This window comes from Podarcis pityusensis (assembly GCF_964106645.2).
Source record: "Podarcis pityusensis genome assembly, chromosome: 16".
In the NCBI taxonomy this organism is placed as follows: Eukaryota; Metazoa; Chordata; class Lepidosauria; order Squamata; family Lacertidae; genus Podarcis; species Podarcis pityusensis.
Genome location: NC_138041.1, coordinates 27,054,712 through 27,079,121, shown reverse-complemented (window position 1 = coordinate 27,079,121; position 24,410 = coordinate 27,054,712). Strand labels below are relative to the sequence as shown.

At 48.4% G+C, this 24,410-nt stretch overlaps 2 protein-coding genes across 7 annotated transcripts in view; one reads left to right on the top strand and one right to left on the bottom strand.

Moving 5' to 3' along the window:
- Window positions 1-15,908, top strand: part of MED15 (mediator complex subunit 15) — a 30,193-nt gene extending 14,285 nt beyond the window's left edge. Inside the window, exons 7-18 of one of the 2 annotated variants that reach the window (XM_080985125.1) lie at window positions 196-510; window positions 1,318-1,482; window positions 5,760-5,879; window positions 9,830-9,966; window positions 10,084-10,211; window positions 10,653-10,787; window positions 11,399-11,462; window positions 11,906-11,972; window positions 13,196-13,356; window positions 13,671-13,837; window positions 14,161-14,259; window positions 14,869-15,908. In XM_080985125.1, coding sequence (XP_080841251.1) covers window positions 196-510; window positions 1,318-1,482; window positions 5,760-5,879; window positions 9,830-9,966; window positions 10,084-10,211; window positions 10,653-10,787; window positions 11,399-11,462; window positions 11,906-11,972; window positions 13,196-13,356; window positions 13,671-13,837; window positions 14,161-14,259; window positions 14,869-15,005 — 1,695 coding nt within the window. In that variant the 3' untranslated portion in view covers window positions 15,006-15,908. The remainder of the gene's footprint in view (window positions 1-195; window positions 511-1,317; window positions 1,483-5,759; window positions 5,880-9,829; window positions 9,967-10,083; window positions 10,212-10,652; window positions 10,788-11,398; window positions 11,463-11,905; window positions 11,973-13,195; window positions 13,357-13,670; window positions 13,838-14,160; window positions 14,260-14,868) is intronic. The other variant, XM_080985126.1, reaches the window with a different exon arrangement.
- On the bottom strand, window positions 12,253-21,834 carry CCDC74B (coiled-coil domain containing 74B). 5 transcript variants are annotated; one of them, XM_080985219.1, is made up of 9 exons: window positions 21,170-21,832; window positions 20,742-20,786; window positions 19,907-20,023; window positions 19,621-19,786; window positions 18,645-18,852; window positions 18,467-18,549; window positions 17,518-17,568; window positions 16,324-16,465; window positions 12,253-13,042 (listed from the first exon to the last, which is right to left on the bottom strand). In XM_080985219.1, exons 1-8 carry the CDS (start codon window positions 21,474-21,476, stop codon window positions 16,327-16,329), a joined length of 1,116 nt encoding a protein of 371 aa, XP_080841345.1. In that variant the 5' UTR covers window positions 21,477-21,832; the 3' UTR covers window positions 12,253-13,042; window positions 16,324-16,326. The 5 variants fall into 5 exon arrangements, with proteins under 5 accessions (XP_080841345.1, XP_080841344.1, XP_080841343.1 ...); XM_080985218.1 differs by lacking the exon at window positions 12,253-13,042 and adding an exon at window positions 14,797-15,036; XM_080985217.1 differs by lacking the exon at window positions 12,253-13,042 and adding an exon at window positions 15,018-15,756.
- Between the last annotated feature and the right edge of the window lie 2,576 nt (window positions 21,835-24,410).

The window sequence follows — 24,410 nt, the reverse complement described above, 5'->3', positions numbered from 1 at the left end:
GGGTCTGAATGAATTGAGGTTGCTTGGACATGATGGTTGTGTGAAGAGCAAAGGTGGAGGCAGAGAGAGATGGACATCCATTCTCATCAGCTGTCTGCCTGTGGCCTGTTCACTCAGCCCTCCCCTGTTTTCTTTCTTGGCTAGCCTTACCTGTTGTGTAGGTTCAAATGTCTTCCAACCCTTTCCTGGTTTTAGATGCAGCAGCAGCAGCAACTGCAGCGGATTGCTCAAATGCAACAGTTGCAAGTTCAGGCTATACAGGCCCAGCAACAGCAGCAGCAGCAACAACAACAACAGCAGCAGCAGCAGCAACAGCAACAGCAGCAGCAGCAGCAGCAGCAACAGCCACCCCCATCGCAGCAGGTCATGCAGCAGCAGATGCAACAGATGCAGCAGCAACAGGCTGCACAAGCTCAGCCGCCGCAGCCAGTAGTGTCTCAGGCACAGACAATCCCAGGGCAGATCCCTGGTCAGGTCATGCTCACAGCCCAGCAGATTAAAGTCATGCAGGTAAGTATACAAGAACAAGAATGGGTCAGGTGCAGAGGAGGCAGCTCACATGGGCTCAGGGGATCTTGGGGAGGGCTCTCTGCCAAAGAGAAGCAGACCAAACTGGGTGGAGGGAGCCTGTGGTGTCTGGCACCAGCTCCTTCCCCTCCAGCCCACCTTTGGCCAAGAGGGGTGCAGTTCAGTTGCAGGGCTTGCTTTGCAGCTGCTGCTTCCTTCCCCACCGCTGGCTTCTGTGCTGCTGCTTTTTAGCTTGTGTTCTTCAGTGCCAAGTTGTATAGCAGCAGCAGTTGGATGGGGCCTCTTCAGTCAGTGGTGCAGGATGCAAATTCCTACGAGAGCCTTGCGAATCTATTCTGTTCCCTCCTCTTTTTTCTTTTTAGAAAAAAGAAAAAGTTCCTAGCCCTCCTTATAGGTGCAGAAATGATCCAGAATATTGCTATGTCTCTCATAAGTTTTCTCAGTTCTTGAAGTTAAATCTTGCAAAATTTATTAATTTGTGGATATTTATAGCAGGGCTTTAAGAGCTGGCTTATGTTTCAGGCTAGGAGTGTTATAGAGTGAAATGCAGCTCATTTGGCCCTCCAGCATTTGTAAACATTATATATATATATATATATATATATATATATATATATATATGCCATGCAGAGGTCATAAGCCTGGCACCTAAGCCACAGAGGTGTAGGAGGCAAGGGAGCAAGTGTGTGTCCAGAGGGGGGTGTGTGTCCAATTTTAAGATAAACTTTTAAGTGTGATTGATTCAACCCAGATCTGTGCAGAATTCCCTTCTTTGTTTTGTTTCCCAAGGCAAGAGCTTTGCACCAACAGCAGCAGCAGCAACAACAACAACAACAGCAACAACAGCAGCAGCAGCAGCAGCAACAACAACAGCAGCAACAACAGCAGCAACAACAACAACAACAGGCAGCCGCAGCTCAAGCTCAGGCTGCTCAGATGGGTGCTTCAGGACCGGTAAGCCAGCCCCCCCCCCTTCCCCTCCCAGAGCCAGCCAGTAATAAGTTGCCTGCAGAGTTGGAGCATGAAGCAGTGGGAGCTGGGTGGTGGTGCCCCAGTTGGCTTTCTGATGAAGACTCTTCCCCTACTGCCATCCCTTTGTCTTGAGTTTGAGGCAATATTTCTTCACCCCTTTTGAGCATGTCTGGACTGCCAAAGTCAGGGGGCTCCTGCCTGGGGTGATGGGGTCTGATGTCTGTGGGTCTAACTCTTGGTGCTTTAGTAGTCCTGGAGTCTCCTATCTGTTCAGTTTCTCTCTCTCTCTCCCCCCCCCCCCCCGTTTTACCAATCTTTCTGAATAAGTAGCCTTGGTTTGGGGGCCCACTGATGGAGTCCCGTTTTCTCTCTTTTCTGTCCTTATCAACATGAGCTTTAAGGAGCTGCCTTGTTTGGATGAGAGCTGGCTCAGAGGAAGCTGCATGTGCACATGAGAGGCCATGGAAACTTGTTCTCTGGCATGCAGGAAGCCTGAAGTCTGATTGCATGCTGGGAGAGGGGCTCAGGACCAGGGTGGGCTTGGGGATTCTCCCATCTCCAGGGGCTTCTGTGGTTCCTGAAACACTTCGCTTTCCACCAGGTAAGTCACAGAGATGGCTGTGCAAACAGAGAGGCACAAGTAGTGAAACGGGAACCGGTTCCCATGTAAACCAATTAGGCACCAGTGAGGTTTTAGGTTGGGGACACATGGAGATGGGGGCCTGGCATCCGTGCACCCCCAGCTCAGAAATCCAAGGGCCAGCCAGGATGTTGCCATCAGGCTTCAGACCAGGGCTCTTCCTAGGCTTGTGAATGTCGGATCTGCTTGTCGCTGCTCTGCTTGATAGGACGGCAAAAACAGCTCACCACACTCCCTGTTGTGCAAGATGGGTCTGTCCTGATAGTCCTGGAGAGCCCCTTTGTTGCTGTCCAAGCATCAACACTCCATTGGGGTAGGATCTGCAAGTGCTTCAAGTGGGCAGGGCGAGAGAGGCCTAGAGGAAAGGGTTCCAAGGAGACGCTCGGGAGGCATCAGCTGTGAAACTCTTTGAAGCTTACCTAAAGCCACAGTGCTTTAATGGACTGGAAGCAGAGGGGCCTCTTCAAAGGTTTGGTGGGGTAAAGAGTGCAAATTCCTGAGATGCACTTCCATGTCCACAATAGATCTCTTTGTGGCTGCCCTGTCTCAAGGTCCATGTGCTTCCACCCATTTGTCATAACTTAGACAAGGCCCCCCCTGATTCCCTCTTTGGCTCACCTCATCTTTCGCTAGTTGGGAATTGATGGGCTAGAGGATGGGAGCAAGCCAAGCTTGTGTGAAAACTACTGGGCTTGCACAAAGCAGCTTTCCAAACACAACAAACCAACATTTCCCAACTGACGTGGCCTCTGGCCAGTTAATACTGTGGCATTGGCAGTCGCAAAGACTACGAGGAAGTCATTGATTGTATGCTGAGGATACGGTCAGCAAATGTCTTTGGGAATGGTTATCTATGGTGGGGTTTGGGGTGCTCTTTCTGGCTGGCAAGCACCATTCTGACAAATGGTGGCTGCTACCAGTTGCTCCAGGGTGAAAAGGCCTAGGGGTCCAGCCTCAATGACATCGTCCAAGGCAGGTGTGGGGAACTATTGACCCGGCTAGCAAGCATGGTCGTTGGCCAGAGATTATGGGAATTGTAGTTCAGCAACATCTCAAGGGCCAGAGATACCCCACACCTGATTTAGGGGTGCATAATTGGTTATTGTGGCTGTTGGCCATGCCCAAACTAGGGTTGGCTTCTCCAGCCTGCCAAGGAGATGTCATGCACATGAAGACACCTAGAGAGAGGCTGATGGCAATCTGGACCTTGTGGAGGTTGGATCAGTCAGACTTGTCTCTAATACAACAAGCGACTTGCTTTAACCAAGGAAATGCCTTGCTCTGGACCTTTTCTCTGTCCTTTATGGGTGTCTTTCTGTAGTTTTCAAATCAAATCTCTTCCTGACTTTTCTGGTAGTCTCTCCAGCGTCTTGCTTGTTGATGCCTGGCAAGGGGGCAGTTCTTACTTCTTGGAGTGGAGCTTCATCTCCCATTGAGATTGGGAGGCAACTGCTGCCTGCCTGCCCTTTCTCCTAGAAATGCAGTTAGGATTTATTTACCATACTACTTCCCTGAACCCTTCCCTTATCATCATTCAAAGAGCCCTCCTGGTGGTGCTGTGTGGGAGGAAGCCTTGAATGAAGGGCAGCCAATCGCATGAGGCGGCTCTTCTACGCAGACTTTCTCCTCTGGATTGTGGGCTGCTGGAGGCAGCCCTCCAGTTCAGGCCCTTTCAGTGTGTTGTGGGGATGTGAGCCATCGATCCTCAGGACGGCCATCCACATCCAGTGGCTTCCGGAGCTGAATTCCACTCCACTCTTGTGCTTTTTTGCTGGAGCAAGATGCTGTCTGGATCCGCATCTTGGTCATAGCTTCATGTCTCAAAATCCGCTAGGAGTGAGAGGTTAGACGTTGATACATTTTCTAGATTTATTTTTTTTTGCTGGGGGAGGGGGAAGGGGGGACTGAATCTGTAGGAGGAGGGATATACGCAAATTAGCTGTCCAGGAAATTGAACCTGTGTACAATTTAAACTTCTTCCATAAGTTTAAGAAGTCCTCAAGACGTGGGGGAGAAAATCCTCCCTGCGAGTTGTTCCTGGGAATTCAGGAGCTCTGCGCTGGTGACGCCTGTGTACTCTCATTTGAAATCCAAGAGGCACATCCTAGAGCGGTAAAACCCAAACAAGTTAGTAGAGTGCAAGACTCCTAATATTAGGGTTGTGGGTACAACCTCCATGATGGGCAAAAGACTCCTGCATTGCAGGAGGTTGGACTAGTTGACCCTCATGGGACCCTTCCAACTCGACATTTCTAACACCTTTACTGTGCCAGAGTAGCTCTTTCTCAGCCTCCCCCCATCTCCACAAACCGCTTTTGCCTTGGGGGTGTATGTGTGCTGCAGTCTGGAGTTCTTGGCAAGTTCAGCTTACTGAAGTCATGGTGCTGCCTTCGCAGTCGGTTCGACTCTCCTGCTGGGTCTTAGGAGGAGCCTTTGGAGGCCGTGGCTCCAACAGTCTTCCCTTTGGTGGTGTGGCAGGAGGCCCCGGCCCACGGTGGTCCCTCGGTTGAGCCTGCTGGCGCCTGTGTGGCTCTGAATGTGGAGGAATGCCTGGAGGAGGAGCACGTTTTGTCAGCTGCCCACCCCCGGTCTTGCTGCTGCTGCTGCTGCCGCCGCCACCCATGCCCACCATGGCTCACCCTCCATTCTCTGTGGCGCATCTGCCTCTGTTGGGAAGCTGCTTCTGCTGTTGTGTGGTGCTTGGCCTTGGCCTCCCCTGCTGTGGCGGCTTTTGCATGCTGTGTGTGTTGGACATGCGCATGTGGTTTGTCTGGCCTCCCCTCATTCCTTTCTCTTCCGAAAAGCCTCTTTGACCATCCGTCACTGCCCTAGGCTGGGGGAGGGGAAGGGGGCTTGATTGCTCTGCCATGAACTAACAGCTGTGCAAAGTTTTGCTGTTCTTGAGTTGTGATTTCCTTTCTCCTTGTTTCATGTGTGTGTCTGTTTGTGTTCCTAACTTTTTTGTTAGCAACTTTGAGCTCTATGACTTTTTTTCAAGACACGTTGTTGCTGTGGCTGCTGCAGGTCCATTTACATGAAGCACTAAATGCAGTTGCCTGTCATCATTCTTCCCCCATTCCCCAAGGTCTGGGCTAGTCTTAAGGACTCCCCTGAGGGTCAGGAATTGGGCAGGAGATGGGACCAAAGCCTCTTCCACTGGCTTGGATGGCTTCGGCTGAGCCATATAGTTTGCAGATGCTAAAACTCTGGTCAAACCTGCCCATGTCACACCTGGACCTTAAATCAGAGCTCAATACAAACTGGTGCTGTGTGTCCAGGTGGGTCAGTGGAGATGTCAATTTCCTCTTCTAGGTTTGGCATCCCATTAGAGGGCCTTGATACAGCTGATGTGCAGCTGAACCCCCCCCCTTAATTGTTTCCCTTTAATTGGACTCTAGCTCCCCACATCCACCCACTCACCCCAGAGTTCTCTGACAGAGCCAGTCAGGAGTGCAAGTGTTGTGTCTCCCAAGCCAGCGACTGCTGCAGGGTTGCCTTCCTAAGACTAGTTCGCTTGACTTCCACCTCCTCCTCGGAGGCTGCATGTGCTTCTCATCCTGCCGGCGTGCTGCGTTTCTTGTGTTGCGATTACTTTTGTCTGTCCCTCTGTCCTCCCAAGATGATCACCGCAACTATGGCCCGAGGTGGGATGCAAATAAGACCACGGTTCCCGCCTACCACCGCTGTCTCTGCCACGCCTCCAAGCACCATTCCTTTGGGTGGACAGCAAATGCCTCAGGTATTTACTGGAGCTGATGTGTGTTGTGCCAGGGGGCTGGTGGGGTGGGTGTTGCACAAGGGGCCACCTCCCTTGTCATGAGTTCTGTTCAACTACTGGTGTGCACACTTAGCAGTGAACATGGGCAACCCAATGAAGGCAGCCGATTGAATGGTGGGGGAAGCTAAGCAGGACTGCAGATTAGCTTCTGGGAGCAGGGAAGTCCAGGAGAGGCGTTGCCCCAAGTCTCCCTCGCCTCCACAATGCTTGGCATAGTTCATAGGAACAGATCGCAGGAATGCTGATTTAGCTGCTAAGACATGTGTTGAACCTGTGCCTGTACTCCGAGGGAGGAGGAAGCTTGCAAAGACCCTTGAGGGGTAGATGTGCTCTCCCTGTTACATACTGTAGCTGCTGCTGCTCGTTTTCTTCCCTTTGCCTCCTAAGAGGCTGGTAGAGGGTTCTGGCCATTTGTGCAGCCTAGTCAAATGCAACTGAACAGAGATTCGTGCCTCCTGCTCCCCTGAAGGAAGCCTTGTGGGTCTTTCAGGGATCTCACCCCACCCATCCTGCCAAGATCTGATTCAAGTGGATTATCTGGCCGTCTTTGTTTAATCACCAGGGAGAGAGAAGTCAAACCACCTTCAGATCGCTGGTGCTTAGGCTGCTGAAACTCCTGTTTATCACTTCTGTAGTCCTTCTGCTATACAGTGGCAATTTGTCATCTTCACAAAAGCCATATGCATATGGAATAATGACTGACCGCCCAAGATCCACACAAAGTGACTTTGTGGATTTACACCCAAGGCGGTTTCTGCACCCACATTTGTCTTGCTAATGACTACAGCATGTCAGGACTCCAGGAGGTGTTCTGTGCAGTCTTTATCAGGTCTGGTTCCACACCTGTGAAATACCGTGGTACCTCGGGTTAAGTACTTAATTCGTTCCGGAGGTCCGTTCTTAACCTGAAGCACCACTTTAGCTAATGGGGCCTGCTGCTGCTGCCACAATTTCTGTTCTCATCCTGAAGCAAAGTTCTTAACCCAAGATACTATTTCTGGGTTAGCAGAGTCTGTAACCTGAAGCGTATGTAACCTGAAGTATATGTAACCTGAGGTACCACTGTACCCCAAAGCACTCTTGCTGAGGAACTCCACCAACGGATACCCACCTACTCGGTTGGCCCATTGATCTTGAGATGACCTCTCCACCCAGCCTTGTGTGCTGTTCTTTTCAGTATGTTGCACCATTAGGTTCCCCCCAGAAGAGGAATTGCTGAGGTGCATCATGGGGTTCAAGCAGCATTAACTCTCAAAGAGTAGAACTGCTGGCACCCCCACTGCTCTACTTTGTTGTGAGGCAGTTACATCCCGGGGTTTGTGTTGACTCACACAGCAGCAAGGCTCTTGTGAGCTTGGCTCGTTCCACTGAGCTGCTTCTCTCACTGACTCCCACATTCTGTGGTCTGTTCGGCATGCCTAGTTTTCAAGTTCTTTCCAACCCTTATCTCGCTGGCCAGGAAACAATAATGTCTTGAGAGACAGTTCTTCCTGTTCTTCCCAAGGCTGAAAGTGGGTGCTTTGACCAAGGTCAACTGGCAGATTGCACAGCTTAGCTGACAGCAGGAATGTAGGTTTCCTCTGCCATAATGAATCTGGGCCTGGTGGAATACAGTCACAGCTGCAGCCACTCAAGTCCTGAGAAGGAGAACCAGTATCCTCTCTGTAGACCAGCTTTGGTTGGTAGAAGGTTTGTAAAGCTGCTTCAAACAACCTCCACCTGAGAAAGAAGCCCAGATGTTGACCTCTAATCTGAGTCACCCAGCACTGCAATCAAAGGAAGCAGATTGACATGAACAACCCCTGTGAATAACCTTAAATGTTGTCAACAGCAATTAGTTCTGGGTGCATAGAAATATCCACAATCATTTAACATATCCTTCAGTACCTGCTTACTGCTTCACAAGCACTTCTGTTCCCAGTCTGCTTTCCATCAGCTGGAAATGATCTAGTAATTTGCTGGCTGTTCCCTTATCTGTGTTGTAGCACTACCAAAGCCGGTATCGGTATCCCCTAAATTAGTAGGCTTCTCAAAATCTCTGATCTAGCCCCTATAGGTTTGACAGATGAGCCGTGTGGCACCCATGTCCAGCCTCCCCTCCACATGGCAGGCTTGGCACTGAAACTGTTGTGGCTTCTCAGTGGATGAGCAACCCATTTGCACACTGGCAGGCCCTTACCTGTGATTCACACTGAGTTTAAATAAGAGTTTGCTTTCTAGGTAAGGTGTTCTGGCTTTGCAGCACTTGCCAGTCACAAAACACTTTCCCCTCTCAATTATGCCTTGTAGAAATTCAGCATCAGGCTGTCAGATAAACACAGTTGAAGGACTCTCTCTTGCAGTTGAATGGGACCAAGGTTTTCTGAAAACAATTTGCATTGAGAGCAGTTCAAATAAGGTAGAATCCTAAAAAGAAGAAAGCTTTGGGTCCAAGGCTTTCACTTAACGTTCTGTGGGCAATCAACCCTGCTGCGCAGCTAGAGTAAGCAAAAGAACAGGTGTTGCTTATCTATGGGCCTTTTGCTTTGATCAGTATCTGTCCATTTTTTTAATAAAAAAAAGCTGCTCCTTTAGAGGGAGCCAGCTGTGAAGATTAGAGGTTGAGAACACGGAATCTCGGCCTTCACTCTTTGCTTCAGATTCCTAGAACAATTAATTATGCTGCAAACTGCACACACATTTAGCTGGAATTTGAAGGGGGTGGGGGAGCAGGCCCTCTTAGAGATCCAGAGAGGCCCCTAGCCATAATAAAGATTAAAAATGACGGCAGAGGAAAGCAAAATAAGGCTCTGAAGAGTGAGCTGTTTGTTCATACAACATGAGCAGCAGACCGGGGAGGACATGCTCATCACCGTCTAATCCTGTGTCATCAGAAACGGTATATTTTTAGCAATATTTATGAATTTTTTAACTCTTTAAAATGACAAAGTCTGTATTTGTTAATTTAAAAAGTGATATCATTTGCTTAATTTGCAGCTCTAAGCCGAGAGGGTGGGTGTCATATTTTGGTCTGATGTGCATTTTTTAAAAGCTGCAAAACTTAATAAGTGCCTAAATACGAGGCCTCCATTGGCTCTGAGGGAGGGGGCAGGGACTAGGGTACGATGGGTTTGTTCAGCTATATTTCATGCAGCTGGCTGTAGCTTCTAAAGAGTTCCTCCAAAGAGGAATGGGAAGTTTTGTCTGTCTGATCTTCTAATGCTCAGTGGAAATGGAGCAAAAGAGGGAAGCAGTCTGCCAACTTGGGCAGCTTGTGGACTGTGGCACGCACCTCCTCTGCTTCCCAAAACACACACGTGTTTTGTATGATGAGCTGCTGCTGCTCCATGCAGTTCTATGTTTTACTCTGGCTCTGTTCTCTGTGGGGCTGGAGCATACTTCTGCCAAGCTAGCCTGTGTCTGTCATGCATGCAGCACACATACACACTTTGGACCATCTGAATATGTTGTGGATTATTACTAGGAAATCATTGACAAAGCTTAAAGGAACGGGGTTTTGGTGCACTGGGCCACAATGAAGGTAAGTCTCCCATGGTACTAGTTGAGGCTGGCATTTTTCAGACAGATGTTTGGTCTGGTAAATGTAGATGGAACTGAGGACTCTCCAAGTTGGCTCTCTGTCCTTAGCAAGCCAGGGAAGAATTCTGCATGTGGTGAAATCACAGGAGTCTTGCAGTAAAATGCTGCTGTGTTGGGTCTGTTTTTTCACACTTAGTTTGAAGAGTTTTTGAGCTTCCTGCCGTGTTCATTACAATCTTCATTTTACATCCCAGGAAAGAGTGGCAAGCCCAAGGCTCCTCAGCAGGTCATATACGCTGCCTTTCAATGGGATCCCTGGCTGCTGCTCTTGTCCTGGTGCCCTTGGCTTTTTGGAAAGGCTCCTCTTGCCAGTGACGGTTCCTTTGTTCTAGGTCAGCCAGAGCAGCATCACCATGATGTCTTCTCCTTCACCAGCCCAGCAAGCCCAGACCCCTCAGCCGATGCCTCCACCACCTCAGCCCTCTCCCCAGCCAGGGCAGCCAACTTCCCAGCCCAACTCTAATGTCAGGTGAGCCTTGATGTAGGAGTAAGCGGGCTTCAGGTGGTTTCAGGTTTTCTTTTTTAGGGTCAATAATAGCTGCTTCATCCCCAGACCTCAATGGGAAATATCTTCCTCCTCTTTCAGCTCTGGTCCAGCCCCATCTCCCAGCAGCTTCCTCCCCAGTCCATCTCCTCAGCCCTCTCAAAGTCCAGCAGCTGCACGAACGCCACAGAACTTCAGTGTCCCATCTCCGGGGCCACTAAATACTCCAGGTAATTTGTGCAGGGCTTGAGGGAGCAAAACCAGGTTGCCCTTCTTTTTATTTCCAAGTCTGTGCCTGTAATGCATTTTTTGCATAAATGGGGTTAATTGTGGGGACCCAGTGCTGGCATTTGAGAGGATTCTTTTTCTCATTTTAACTATCAGTGATGTGGTGGGTGAACGTAATTTGCATACAGACTGTGACCCTCTGCTTCCCTGGCAGAAGTTGTACTGCAGGCAGCCCAACAACAGGACAAAGGCAGCATGTCCCATAGCCAAACTCTGAATCCTCAGAACAGCTTGGTGATGGTGGCAGAGGGGAAGCAGCCTGGGGGTGCATGCAGGAAAGCAGATGGAAGGCAGGCTGTGCTGGGTGCAGCCGCCACCTCCCCCTCCTCCTGTTCAGTGCCTTTACTCCATGGGTCTAACCTGTCCTCTTTTCTGCCTGGAAGGCAATCCCAACTCTGTCATGAGCCCAGCGAGCTCCAGCCAATCTGAGGAGCAGCAGTACCTGGAAAAACTCAAGCAGCTCTCCAAGTACATTGAGCCTCTGCGGAGGATGATCAACAAGATAGATAAGAATGAAGGTAAGTGTGTGTCGTCTCCCCCCGCCCCCTGGTGGTGTGCTTGGGGTTGTTGGCGCCCAGCCTTGATAGCCTTTTCCCTTGCAGCAGCAGGTGGTACATAGCAAGAGGCTTTCTCCTAGGTCTGGGCTTGGTAGTCCAGATCAGCCATGTTACTTCCTACTTGCTGCCGGGTTACTTGTAAATATAGCCTTGTCATGTGCAGAGTGATGAATAAACCATGTTATATCTCTGCAGGAAGTAGAGGGAAACTGGGTAGCAATGAATTCTTTGGCTCTGCCCAGAGTTACATTCTGTGGCTGAACCGTGTTTGGGCATGGCACACCACGGGCCATATGGAAGGCTGCCTGAGGCATGTTGCACTTTTGCATCCTCTGAAAAGCAGAAGGGATGGAACACTATCAGTTTGTGCCATCTGCTGCTGTCCTCACAAGGATGTGACAGGCCATGTTGCACCCTATGACCTCTTTCTGAGTGGTTGTCTTTGGCAGGGAAGCTTGAACCTGAAGAGGTACAGACCTCCTTCGCCTGTCAGAAGAGATCTGCTTTCTCTCTGTCCTGCAAGATAGTTCTAGCATAACTGCCTCTTTCAGGAGTGTTTCTTATCAATTCAGACAGGAAGAAGGACCTCAGTAAGATGAAAAGCCTGCTGGATATTCTGACTGATCCTTCCAAACGGTAAACTTGTGTACTCATTTTCGACCCATCATCTCTTCTTGCTCTCCTCCCTTTGAACATCTAGAGGAGTTGTCTTTCTAAGCGCCAGGAGATAATTAGAGCTAGTTGTGTTCACAAGCAAAATTCTGCTTTGTGTTAATTGAGGAAAAAGAAGCTCACTGCTCTAGCCTGCCTTGTTCTTGGTTTGTGCTTGCCAAGTGTAGCAGGCAGGAAGTGTCTTCTCTGTAGGAAGAGAGGCACAAGCAGCAGCCCCACACAGCAGCGGGGCCAGGTTCCAGTAGGCGGCTTCGTTCTTCCTAGTGACTGTGTGTAGCAGCAGTAGTGGGGAGGGAGAGTGCTGTTTGTTGGTGGCTTGCCATGTCCATCTGGGGAACGAGGAGGCAATTCTACTTTCTCTGAAGCAGAAAAGTGCCTGTTCTGAGACTGGCTTTCTTCATTCCTAGCTGTCCTCTGAAGACACTGCAGAAATGTGAAATTGCTCTGGAGAAGCTCAAGAATGACATGGCTGTGGTAAGTTCTGTGTGTGTATTTATCTCTGTTCCCCTAGCCCACATTAGCAGGGGGCTTTCTCAATGATTCTGGACGTCAAGAACAAAAGAAGGAAAATGTAGGCAAAGAAGTTGGCCACAGTACAGCATAAAGGTCTGGTCACCACACCTCAAAAAGGATATTGTAGGTTTAAAAAGGGATAACTAAAAGGGGACAGATCGAATTCCTTATGTGGAAAGAGTACAATATTTGGAACTTTTTAAGTTTTGAAAAAAGGCAATTAAGAGGAGACATAAGAGTATAAGATTATGCATGGTTTTAAGAGAGGATTAGACAAATGCCTGGAGGATGAAGCTATCAACAGCTATTCGCCATGCCCTTGAATAGCAGTTGCAAGGAATCACAGATAGGGAGAGTGCAACTGTTGCACTCTGGTCCTGCCTTCTGGGCTTCTTCCGAGAGACATCCGATAGCCACTATGAGAACAGGATGTCAGACTAGATGAGCCTTGGCGCTGACAGAGCTACAGCGCTATTCTTTTACTAGAACAATTGACTCGCAACCTACACAAGAGTTAAGTTCCAGAGGTAGCACGTAAAGCCAAAATCACATATAGTCAATGCTTTAAAAACTGGAAAAATGTCCTGTAAAAACCACTGAAGACTTCCATGCACCTCCAAATGCTCCCAAGGCCGCTTTCACTCTTAACTGCACATCCAAATGCTCTCCCAAGGTGAGGTGAGTGCGATGGTGGGCCCAATTGCCAGTGTCCCCGCCTTCTTCTAATCCCCGCCCCCTTGATGACTGCCTCTTTTAAAAAATCAGCCAGGCACATAAAGCTGAGCTCACACAAGTTACATGCACGTAAGTTGCGAGTCGACCATACAAGCAAACTCCAGTGTGTCCAAAGCTGAGTAAAGAGCAATTGCCTGATGGGATCTGAGTAGATGGTGCATAAGGAAAGACAGGCATCTTGACAGTTGGCCAGCCCCAAGGCCAGGCAGAGTGGGTGAGTTGGAGCTGCTCGTGGGAGGTGAACCTGGTAGGAGGGTGGATGCCTCATGAAGTTCTTTGTCTCTGCATGGAGTTGTCTGAGATTCAATGGACAGGTTTGTAAGCTGGCATCTGAGCAGAGGGCCTGAAATCTCAAGTTATTCTTAAAGCTGTTGTTTCCTGAGAGTCCAGCAACACCTACTGACAGAGCTGCACCTTCCCTAAATCCATGTGTGTCTCTTGTATGTCAGCCCACCCCCCCACCCCCTACAGTGCCTCCCACAAAGCAGCAGTACTTGTGCCAACCCTTGTTGGATGCTGTCTTGGCCAATATCCGCTCACCAGTCTTCAATCATTCCCTCTACCGAACCTTTATGCCAGCAATGACTGCCATCCATGGTCCACCCATCACGTATGTATATTCATGGTTCTAGTATCTGCTGAAAGATGGCTAAGGAATTGTGAGAGATAGGAAAGCTCAGAGCCCAGGCCTGGAAGGAATAAGATGCCCAAAGACTACTTGTGTGTGCTGCAAGAGATTAACACAGCTACCCTTCTGGAATTTGTCAGATATTTGTGCATATATATTGTTCCGGCTATTTCTGAAGTTATTTTATCTTGCTTTGATATTTTAGTTAGACCAGTTGTTGGGGGCTGCCTTATCATTTTGTATGCAAAATTAATTAGAAATGAGAATTGAAACTGAAGTTGGCTGTCCTATCATAGGACCCCAGTGACTTCCACTCGGAAGCGGAAATATGAAGAGGACGAAAGGCAGACTATACCAAATGTATTACAAGGGGAGGTTGCAAGATTAAACCCAAAGTTCTTGGTGAACCTGGATCCCTCCCATTGTAGCAACAATGGCACCGTCCACCTCATATGCAAGCTAGGTGAGTGGCAAGAAAAGACAGCTCTGTCTTCAAATATCCTCTTGACACTTGAAGGCTAAAAGCCTGCAGTGGTGGCGGCAGCAGCAGCAGCAGCAGCAGCAGCAGCAGGGGAGGTTGACTGGGCCTGGTTAAGGTCCAGAACTTGCCCAAGAGAGAAAAGGTAACAGAGGATCCTAACCAGACCTTGATGGGTCAGGTGCCTGTTGCCAGGGACAGAGAGGTTGTATCTGAGTTCCTACTTAATAAAGAGGCTGCCTGATAAGCAACTTTAGGTGTCTCTTGGAGAAGGTTGAGGAAGTAATGCAAAATGTGTCTGATTCCAGATGACAAGAACCTTCCAAATGTCCCACCATTGCAACTGAGCGTCCCAGCCGATTATCCACATCAGAGCCCCTTGTGGATTGATAACCCTCAGCAGTATGGTATGAAAGAACAAGGCAGGCAGAAAATGACATTTGGGTGGGTGATGGGGTATAGGGTCTACATTAAGCCTTGGAACTGGTGAGTTTAGCCTTTGTGATCCATTTGACCACTTCATATTAAGACTCCCATCCTGTCTTTTGAGTGTGGATTTATTTGTGCTGTAGGAAGAGATGTGGTAAAGTTTGATCTGTGATTTCGGAATACTGGGTTTTTTTGAGGGACACTGCTAGAGGCCAGGTGGGAAGAAGAGAACCAACTACATTTTTTTACTTATAAACACACACTCTCTTACTAAGTTTTTACAGGAAAACTGCCCTCTCAGTTTTAAGCTTTGGAAGCTCAGAATTCCAGTATCCTAAGGAAATCCTTTGATTAAATTTTGGAAGCTTCAGATATGTAACAAGACACTGCTACTGCTTCCAATGGGGAGGTGAAGGGGGAAAAAGCCAATGACTCATTTTTCTCAGTTCTGCAGCTCCAAATCCCCAGCTTTGATAACCCATCAGTATGAGTCACAAAACCACCCACACACAAGCTGCCATCTGGATGGTGTCCTTTATTATTATTATTTTTTAAATAACAGACTCTTTCTGCTTTTTTCTTTCCAGAAGCAAACCCTTTCTTGCAGTCAGTGTATCGCTACATGATGTCAAAATTGCTGCAGCTTCCTGACAAGCACTCTGTCACAGCACTCCTTAACACCTGGGCGCAGAGCATCCGCCAGGCCTGCTTGTCTGCTGCTTAATGTCTCGTCATCTCCTCTTGCTGGGCCTGAGCTGGAAAAAATCACAGCCAAGCAGGGCAGGAACGTGTGAAGCAGAAGCCTTAAATTGTTTTTGTTTACTAGGAGCCCGGCTTTGTAAAGAGCCTGGGATTAGGTTTAGTGCTTGTGCTTCTTCTGCCTTTGTAGACCTGCCCATAACTTGATGCAGGGGGTGGATTTTCACGGTTCTTACGGCAGACGTGTTAATGACTTTTTTTTAATGTCTTCTTAGAGAAGAGTGTGTGTAGACTTCTGTCACGGAGTCTCCCTACTATAAGAAAAGGGACAGCGTCCTTCAGACCTCGTCCAGTGCCCAGTATGTATGTATATATGTATGCTTGGTTGGATACCAGCCCAAGAAGAGGCTGCCTGCACACCCACCACACAAGCTGTTCTTTGATAGCTGTGTGCAGTGACTGGCTGAAGCAGGTGAGCGGTTTGTGTCTTCCCAACTATGAGGCAGCCAGCTATTAGACTGATGTGGCTCTGGCAAGCCATGCGTCAAATGTCATTCATCAACTTGTGCCTCACGGGAGGAGCCTGCCTGGGCACAGGGTGAGACTGGGGCTGCTTCACTCAGCCCTGGTTTTGCTTTCTCCTACCTCCCATGCACAACTCTCTTGATCTTTGTGGAAGTATTGCTGTTTTTACATACTTCTGCTATCACCTTTGCAGCAGAGTCGCTGAATACTGGCTTGCACTCTTCCAACACGGCATCCAATTGCTGTGCTATCTGTAAATGTGTGATTGCTGTGTCAATTTGAGGACATTTTTAAAAATGTACTTAAGAAGCTCTGATTGATTGCAGTACAAAGTATCAATTATTTCATACATGAACTAAGGCATTTGTTTTATTGTAATAAATGTATTGTTCCAGTGTTTTAACACTCACTTATTTTCTCTTGCAACCCCCCAAACTCCTTTGGCTCCACCGCAGCCTGAGCACGAGGGCACAGAAACTTGTTTGCTAAAAGGCAAGGTCACTTTGATACCCCCTTGACCTGGGGTTGTCTAAGGAGGCTTCTGTGTATTTTGCATCTAAAAGCCCCCAATTCTGTAGTTAAAAAAAGTAAACTTAATTACTACTGAAGGTAGAACAGTTTCTAGGGAGAAGTAAGGTCACTGTGATCTTCTGTAGCTATGTGGACAAAAAAGGATTAATTATGAAGTTTTAAAAATTGAGTGAACACCAGAAACAATTTGTTGAAAGTACAGCACACACTCGGAAATGGTTTAGCTGGCTTTCAAACCACTTTAGGGCAAGGAAACACATTACAAAAAGAGGCCAATTGAACCATACTTGCTAAAGTGCTGTCCGGTGGAGCCTGTTCCTCTGAACAGCCTGTGTTCTCTTCTGTCTCTCTGCAAAAGCATTTCCTAGTGTTTGCTTCAGTGCTGGCAGCACAGCCCTTTCAGCAGCAGGCAGTGGTGTGAGAATCCTACTGGAGAACAAAGTGGGCCTGTCATATTGAAGTCTGCATTTAAATAAGCTGCTCTCTCATCCTACTAACAGGGTGTTTGAGGAAGGCAGTGTCCAAGTTTAGTGTCTACCTCCACATCCAAAGAATATTTTTTTCTGGAGTCTTGGCTTCTAGCCAAGAGCTTGCTCTGATAATTCACGTTCAAAGCCAAAAACTGTCTGATGTTGATGTTTCGTATGCACTAAACTAGTCCTCTGGAGCAAATGGGAACATTTCTCCACCTGCCCAAGTGACAAGTGTTAGCAGGAGTTACAATAGAATTTGCTTGCACTTCAACACCCCTTTCACCTTAGAGCAGAGAGGTGAGCCAAGGGCAGCACTGACCCAGAGTCAACGCCCTCTGGGAGGCTGAGGCAAGAACTGCACTTCTTCCAAAAAGGCTTTTCCCATCAACTGATTCAACACCTTTGTATCATTTTTATCATTCAAGATTAAAGTCGTAAAAATTAAATTCTATTTTTTGTTTTTTTTTAAAAACACACAAAATTTTCAATGTCTTGGTGGGAGGGAGGGTCATAAACCTTTTGGCATCACCAAAAGAGCAGTCAGTAAACTTTTTTTTAAAAAACAGACCAATTTTGGAAGTGCTTTAAAAAGGCCACAAAACTTTTTGGTGTCAGGACACCACTGTGGGGACCCAAAGGAGCAGTATGTAATGGCATTTTTAAAAAAAAGACAGTTTGGGAAGGTGGGGGAGTCCAGTGAAAAATGTTTACATTTCAATTAGATCCTCACCACAAAATACTTTTTCTAATTTGGGAAGCCTGCTGGGAGACTTTTAATCGCAAAACTTTAATAAAAAGTTGGAAGTGGCCTGTGCAGTGATGGGCCTCAGGATCTTAAATTTCTGTGACACCCAGATTTAGTTGTCCCCCCTACTTCTCATGCTGCATTCTAAATCATAATTGTGGGGTCCTTGCAGTGCCCCAAAGTCTAAGCACCCAGTGTGACCTAACCAGTCGTGCTCCCCTTAAGCCATCTCTGACCTGTGTTAAGATAAGATGCCTGCTTACCATTTCTTAGGACCATTCTTCACCTTGGGCAACCGTGTGACCTCTTGGTTCCTGAAGAAAACATTAATTAGCATGTATATTTATAGGTAAGTGCTACTTCATACTAGGCCACAGAGTATTTATTCTGGCACCAACAATTGGGCACTCAGAAAAGAATTCTCGCCTCTTGCCCTTTCATCATGTGTTATGTCCTTCCATTAGGGCATAGAAATAACACTTTTGAGACTCACAGGAGCATCTTAAGTAGCAAAATACCACTACAGCCTGCTTTCTCAGCTCACATGGAAATGCCCCAACACACCTGCTCTCAAGATTGCAGCTGCCATCAAAGTTCCTAGTAGGTGAGATCCAGCAGTTTAGTAAGCATGCAGTAAGCATTTCCATGCTTTCTCCACAAAGGTAGGCTACTCCAAGCATAACCACTTCCTGCTTAATTAAATTTAAGCCCAGCTACAAAGAAAAATTCCAGTGAGGTTAAATTGCTGGGAGGAGTGAGATTTAATCCTACATGGAGTTAACAAGCAGGCTAACTGTATTGAGAGGTGGGAATCAATAGCCAGCCTTAGGAGGAGTCTGCAGAGAGAGGCAGACAAAGTAATAGTCTCAATGCATTTTATGGAGAGGTAATTTGGACAATTGCTTTCAGCTGCTATTTTCTCCTCAAGGAGATAGGATGGTACAGGAATGCATGGGATCTCTAAAGAACTGCAGAGATCAAAGAAGGTTCCCTGGCAAAAAATTTGAGCTCCTATCTCACATGTGCTCACAAATATCCTTGTGAGAAGAAATTAGCTAAAAGCCATGGCTGAACCACTCATTAGTTCCGGCGACCACCTAATCAATCAACTGTGGTACTTTGGAGACCCTGCTGCAACTCAAATGAGAGATTCAGAAGTACCATCCTTCTTCTTTCCATTAAAAACCACCTTTCCATTAAAAACCACCTTACCCAACATGCCCAGCTAGCATGTAGTCCTCAGGAATTCTTTTGGTCTTGTGGATATCTTCCAAGCACGATCTCAAATACATCAGCTGAAGAAGAAAGGAGGAGAGAGTGTGACTTTTCTGCTCCTCCTGCAATGTCAGCTTCCTGCCTTTGTGGAACCCAGGAGAGCAAGCAGCCTCACCTCCTGCATCTGCATGTGGTTGATGTTCCACAACTGCCGAATGACCACTTCGCACTCCTCCAGCGTTGGTGGCTTCCTCATGTAGGAAGGGAGCACTGTCACCAAGAAGGGGTTGGAAGAAGCAGCAGGGATTTTCACATCTCCTGCCCTGCTTTGACCAGATGAAAAAGGGATGGGGGACGTCATCCTGTCACAAACATCTGCGTCTCTGTAACAACACGGTTGAAGTGTGACCAACGAACAGTTATTTCAGTGAAGTACAGGTGGGCAACCTACGGCCTAAGGGACTGACTGGCACACTTTTCACGTAGCCCCAACACAGGGACTAACCAACTGCCCTATTCTTTCATCAGTTTTAGTTTCCTTCCCATTTCTCTTGGCTTTAAAAATATTTTCTCCCTTTTTATATAGCTTATATGTTACATTACACTTTATATAGTTATATGTTACATTTAAAAAAATCCTGACTAAATGACGGGGGGAGGGTTCTACCAGCTGTCAGATCACTGGTGGGCTTTAACAGTGTGTGCTGGTCACTAATATCAGAAAGGAATTGCTTTCACTTGCTGAACAGTAGCTGTATCGGTCTGTTGTACAAAAGAAGCTACGTATCTATCTGAGAGTAACCACACTTAAGTCTAGCAAGGCCCAAGTAAGCCTGCGTAAGACTGAGAATTCTGCACAGTTCTGCACACGACTGTGGTGTAGTGGTTAGAGTGTTGGACTAAGACTTAGGAGACCAAGGTTCAAATCCCCATTCAGCTATGAAGCCTCCCAGGTTACCTTGAGCCAGTCACAGCCTCACAGCACAGGTTCACTCACAGGACTGTTGTAAGGATAGAATGGAGAGGGGATGTGTGTACACCACCTTGATAAATAGTAAGCAGAACTTTTAATCATCAGTAACAATAACAACAATGTGAAACTTGCTGCTTTGATTTAGAAGTTACTGCTACTTCAGTGGGTATTCTCAAACCTGGGATGAGGTGCCTCTTCTGGAACCGTCTCCTGCTCCGGCCTGAAGTCCTCCAATTCCTTCCACATTACTCTATCTACTTCCTTTTCTATAATGTCTTCTTTTGCACTCGTCTCGTCCATCATGAACTCGCCACTTACTGGCTTCTTTTCCAGCTCCTCAGAACCTACAAGATGTTTAGGAAAAGGCTGCATTGCTAATACACTCAAAACACTACACAGCCATGGCATCAGAGGCATTGTGGCCACCATTAACACTATCTTTTCAGCTTAGACTGTGTGTGTACCTTGTTCTCTGTGCTCTTCTTTTGCTGCTGGCGCCACCATCTTTAAGCCAGCACTTGTCTTCCCTGGTGCACTGCTTCCTGGCTGTGACTTACTAGGCAAGTTGCTGGAAGAATGATCTACAAAAACAGAAAGAAAGGAACTAGTTGAATAATCTGGCAGACAGGTGCATACTCCCTTGAAGGGCTAGCACCAGTACCCACGTAAGAGTGCATAACCATAGGGAAGGCCAAACAGGACAGTTTCAGAAGGGACCCTTTTGTGTCTTGGCATCCTAGTAGCTGAAATATTCTAAGAGAAACCTGATCCTGGAGCTCCCAGGCTTGGCATCAACTCCTTGCCTATCAAGAGCTGGGAGGCACTCAGTTGGACCTTCTTCACCCGCTCCATGTCAGTCTGTGTATGTGCCTACTCACTCATCCCTTTCAAGAAACACCAAGCCTAATCTCTTGGGTAACAACCAGGGCTCACATATTACAAGCACCAGTTTTACTGGACTTGCCTATAACCCTCATTACCAACTCTGCTAAGAGTTTCCAAACATGGGGCTGTCAAGGTCTTTTGCCTTGTGATTTCTAAGTACAAAGGATTTTGACAGGTGGGTGGGGCATCCACCTGTCAGTCATGGTGATATTAATGACACCTCCCAAACACAGCTGTCAAATTCAGGGGCAGGCTGAACCTGATCAGGATCTGGCCCATGGAGCCCAAAAGGTTCCCCAACCTTGGTTTAGGTGAAGCAGTGTCAGAAACCATCATATCCATTCCTGAGCCTTGAGTGGGCAAGGGGCTAGTTTCACTTTATAACTCTGAAACATGGGCAGTGCAAGGCTGTACCTTTCCTCTGAAGTATCGGGTGCATGATGAGCTTATAATGAAGATCTGCAAGAAAAAGAAAAGGCCGTGTTATTGTGGCCAGCCCATCTCTCCTTTAACTGGTAACCTTGTTCACGCCCAGGGATCTCCCTATTCTTTTACTTGGGGATGGAGAGGGAGAGACTTGAGGGGGAGTGCTGCTGCTGCAACCACCTCTTTTTCAGGGAGGGGTGCCAACTTGAATGAAATATTGGGGGGTGGGGAGGTAAGCAAGGCCCGCCCCATATAATTGACCACATGACGCGGTGCTATTTGAATGGCAATGCCCATTCACTTTGGGGCCGCCGAACCCCCTCGTATATTTTATCGGGGGAGCCGGATCTCCCTCGTCCCCTAGGAGTTGGCTCCTAAATGGGGGGTAAAGGTGGGGTATCCTTCCGGCTGCCCACCCTTGTTCTGCCTCTTGAGGACATCGATCTCCTCGTGGAGCTTCTGGAGGGTCTCGGCGTGCTGCGCCTGCAGGAACTTGAGGCTGCGCTCCAGGTCGGTGGCCGCCCTCCTCCAGCCGTCGGCGCTGGGAGTCCGAGGGGGCCGAGGAGGGTGAGGTTGAGAAGCGGGGTGCGAAGGCGGCGGCTGAGCCGGGGACGCGGCCCTTTCCTGCTGCGAAGGCGGAGGCTGCTGCCCGCCGAAGCGCGACCAGGGAGGCAGGTGGAGTTGCTGGGCGCGGCCCAGCGAAGGGAAACCGGAGCTCTGCATGGCCGAGGCCGGGGACGGGAAGGAAAGCGACGGAAGAGCCGGGTGCGCAGAGGCCTCAGACTCAACCAGGAGAAGCAGCCGGGCCTAAGGCGCATTTCTGCCGCCTCTTCAGAAGAGCTTTCCCTCTGAGGCGGAGGCGCTGCCCATTCCGCCTCAGGAGCGGGAGGTCGTTGGCCCTTTCGCTTCTCCTCCTCCTACCCGGGCGGGAAACCTGAAGGGCCGAAGCGCCGCCGCCTGAGGAGAATTAGGCGGCGGCTCTGGGTCCCTTCCCGCCGCCGCCTCCTCCGACCAGCCTCGCGCCGCTCCCCGCCCCCGCCTCTGTCGCCATGGCGACGGGCGTTCGCTCGCTCGCACCACAGTGGCCGGAGGAGCGAAAGAGGCGCGAAGCCCCAGGAGGAGGAGAGCCCCGCCCATCGAGCGCGGTGAGGGGCGGGGGTTAGTCTCGACTCGTCATAAGGGAAAAGGCGTCGTGAGGGGAATGGCGGTGAGGCTCAAAAGAAGCCTCTCACCCTCGAAGACGTTAGAGGGTCAGGGGGCGCCCCTCTCGCTAGCTCCCCACCAGGAGTAAAAAAAATAATAATTGGGGGAAGGGGCAGGGAAGCCCCGCCCCCACATGATCAATCGAATGTTACGGTGCGCGCGAGCACTAGTATTTGAATGGCGTTGTCCATCAACCGCTTGAAATATTTTATTGGGCGGCGGGGCAAAGGTCCTATACTTGAAGGAGCCTCTCCACCCCCCATCGTTCTGCCAGGACACTGAGGTCCAGCGCCAAGGGCCTTCTGGCAGTTCCCTCGCTACGAGAAGCCAAGTTACAGGGAACCAGGCAGAGGGCCTTCTCGGTAGTGGCACCCGCCCTGTGGAACGCCCTCCCACCAGATGTCAAAGAGAAAAATAAATACCAAACTTTTAGAAGACATCTGAAGGCAGCCCTGTTTAGGGAAGCTTTTAATGTTTAATAGGTTCTTGTATTTTAGTGTTCTGTTGGAAGCCGCCCAGAGTGGCTGGGGAAACCCAGCCAGATGGGCGGGGTATAAATAATAAATTATTATTATTATTATTATTATTATTACTGCGGTTATCTCACACACAAAAACCACCAAAAACAACATCATCAAAAACTAATCGGACAGTTTTGAAGAGAGTGCATGTCGGATCTCGTCTTCAGTTTTCCTTTTTCTGGGATCCGTCCCTTGGAGCTATCTGGGCCCCAAGCTGTTACCTGGCTCTGCTCAATGACCCACCCCTGCATCATGGTGTTCACCTTCTGGTTTTCACCTTCTGGTGCCGAATATACCGGCTTTATGCCTCTGTGCTTTTATGTTTGTACATACTTTATGGGCTAATAGCCGTAAATAAATAAATAATAATAATATTATTATTATTAGGCCGATTGGTTCCTATGCTCTCCAACCCACGCACCTGCACCACAGTCTCCAAACGGCACAGAGCATGGAGAGCATGTGGCTGGATTGAAGACTACCCTGCAGGACCCAAGTCACCCCAAAGTTGGCCCGGCAACTTGGAATACCTGGGTGCCATGATTTGGGACTTCTCTGGATGCCATGACCCTGGGAGGGTGTTAAGAACCCACAGGGGAAACACAGCACAGCACACAAGTAGGCTCGCACATCCTCTCATGCTCTGCTTACGCAATATGTATTTAGGATACCCGAGTGCTATAAATCGGGAGCCATAACTCCTGAGGTGCAATAATGCCAGACTTCCGCTTGCTGAGTTGCAACTGCAAGACCAGTTACGCCTGGCCTGAGACAAGGGTCAAGAAGGAACTGCTCTGTGGCCAAGTAGAACGCCTGACTCGGGGGCAAAACTAGGCTATATTTCACCTGGGTCAGACCCAGTTTGGCACAACCAGCCATGCACATTTGCATACACGCAGGCCTGGAGATTCAGTGGTGCCCCTCTGAAGGCCTCACCCAGAGCAAAAAAATCTGGCTAACTACGGCTCTGCGTGACTTAAGCATTTGTCCATGCACATCCCCACTCAATGGTGACACGAGATCATGCGTGTGTGTTTGCAACAGTTGTACAAATGCTATGTGCATCCTTTGTTCCACACTTGGTCCTTTCTGGAATTATCCTGCCGATGCCTCTAATGCTGCGGCTTAGAATGAACTTTTTACCTTTCAACCCATTGATTCTCCGTAGGCTGTGGGAGGGACAGAGTTTTCGGACTTGGCTCTGGAAGCAGGGACAGCTTTACCACAAATTCATGGTGGCTAAGGCTGGCAATAGCTCCTAGACGAGAGTAGTTTTTCCGCCCCCCTCTTAATATTGAAACCCAACAGGGTCATCTAATGATACTGAATGGCACCAATACATTCAAAACAGTGCACTGAAACGATGGGACTCTCACAAGATGTAGCACTGGCAGCACATTGCAACAACTTTAAAAAGAGATTACACAAATTCAGGAAGGATAACAGCTCCTAGGGATGGTGGCTATGTACTGCTTCCAGTTTGGCACAGAGTCTCTCCATTTGGTCTCAGGTAGGCTACCGCTCTGCAGACCAGCTGGTGGGGATTACAAGGCTGTTATGTTCAGAGGCTTCTGGTTGGTCACCGTGGGAACACAATGCTGGACTAAATGCCTTGGTCGGATCTAGTTGACAGGCTCTTCTTACATTCGGCTCACTCACCAGTTCCTCCACTTGCATAGATTCTCTCAAAGCTCTCAGCTTCCTAGGAAATCTAAATACCAGCACCTTAAATTTTACATGGCATGAGTTTGAGAAACCCCCCTGCTTTCCATGACGTGTTGCTGCTTCACCACTTTGCAGAATTGTTGATGGTAAAGTTTGGGTTGAACTGGAACCAGATGTTTGACAAAGCATTTGCATCACTACAGAGATCCACTTTCAAGGCACAAAATTTCCGTAATATTATTTGGACTTGTGAATAGACCCCAAAATA

What these genes read in the sequence shown, in the direction of transcription:
- CCDC74B (XM_080985219.1), bottom strand. Translation starts at nt 21,476, where the DNA reads ATGCAGAGCTCCGGTTTCCCTTCGCTGGGCCGCGCCCAGCAACTCCAC. An exon ending in AGAAGAGCACAGAGAACAAG is followed by an intron (nt 19,787 to 19,906) that starts GTACACACACAG and finishes AACATCTTGTAG; the next exon opens with GTTCTGAGGAGCTGGAAAAG. An exon ending in ACCACATGCAGATGCAGGAG is followed by an intron (nt 18,550 to 18,644) that starts GTGAGGCTGCTT and finishes TTTCTTCTTCAG; the next exon opens with CTGATGTATTTGAGATCGTG.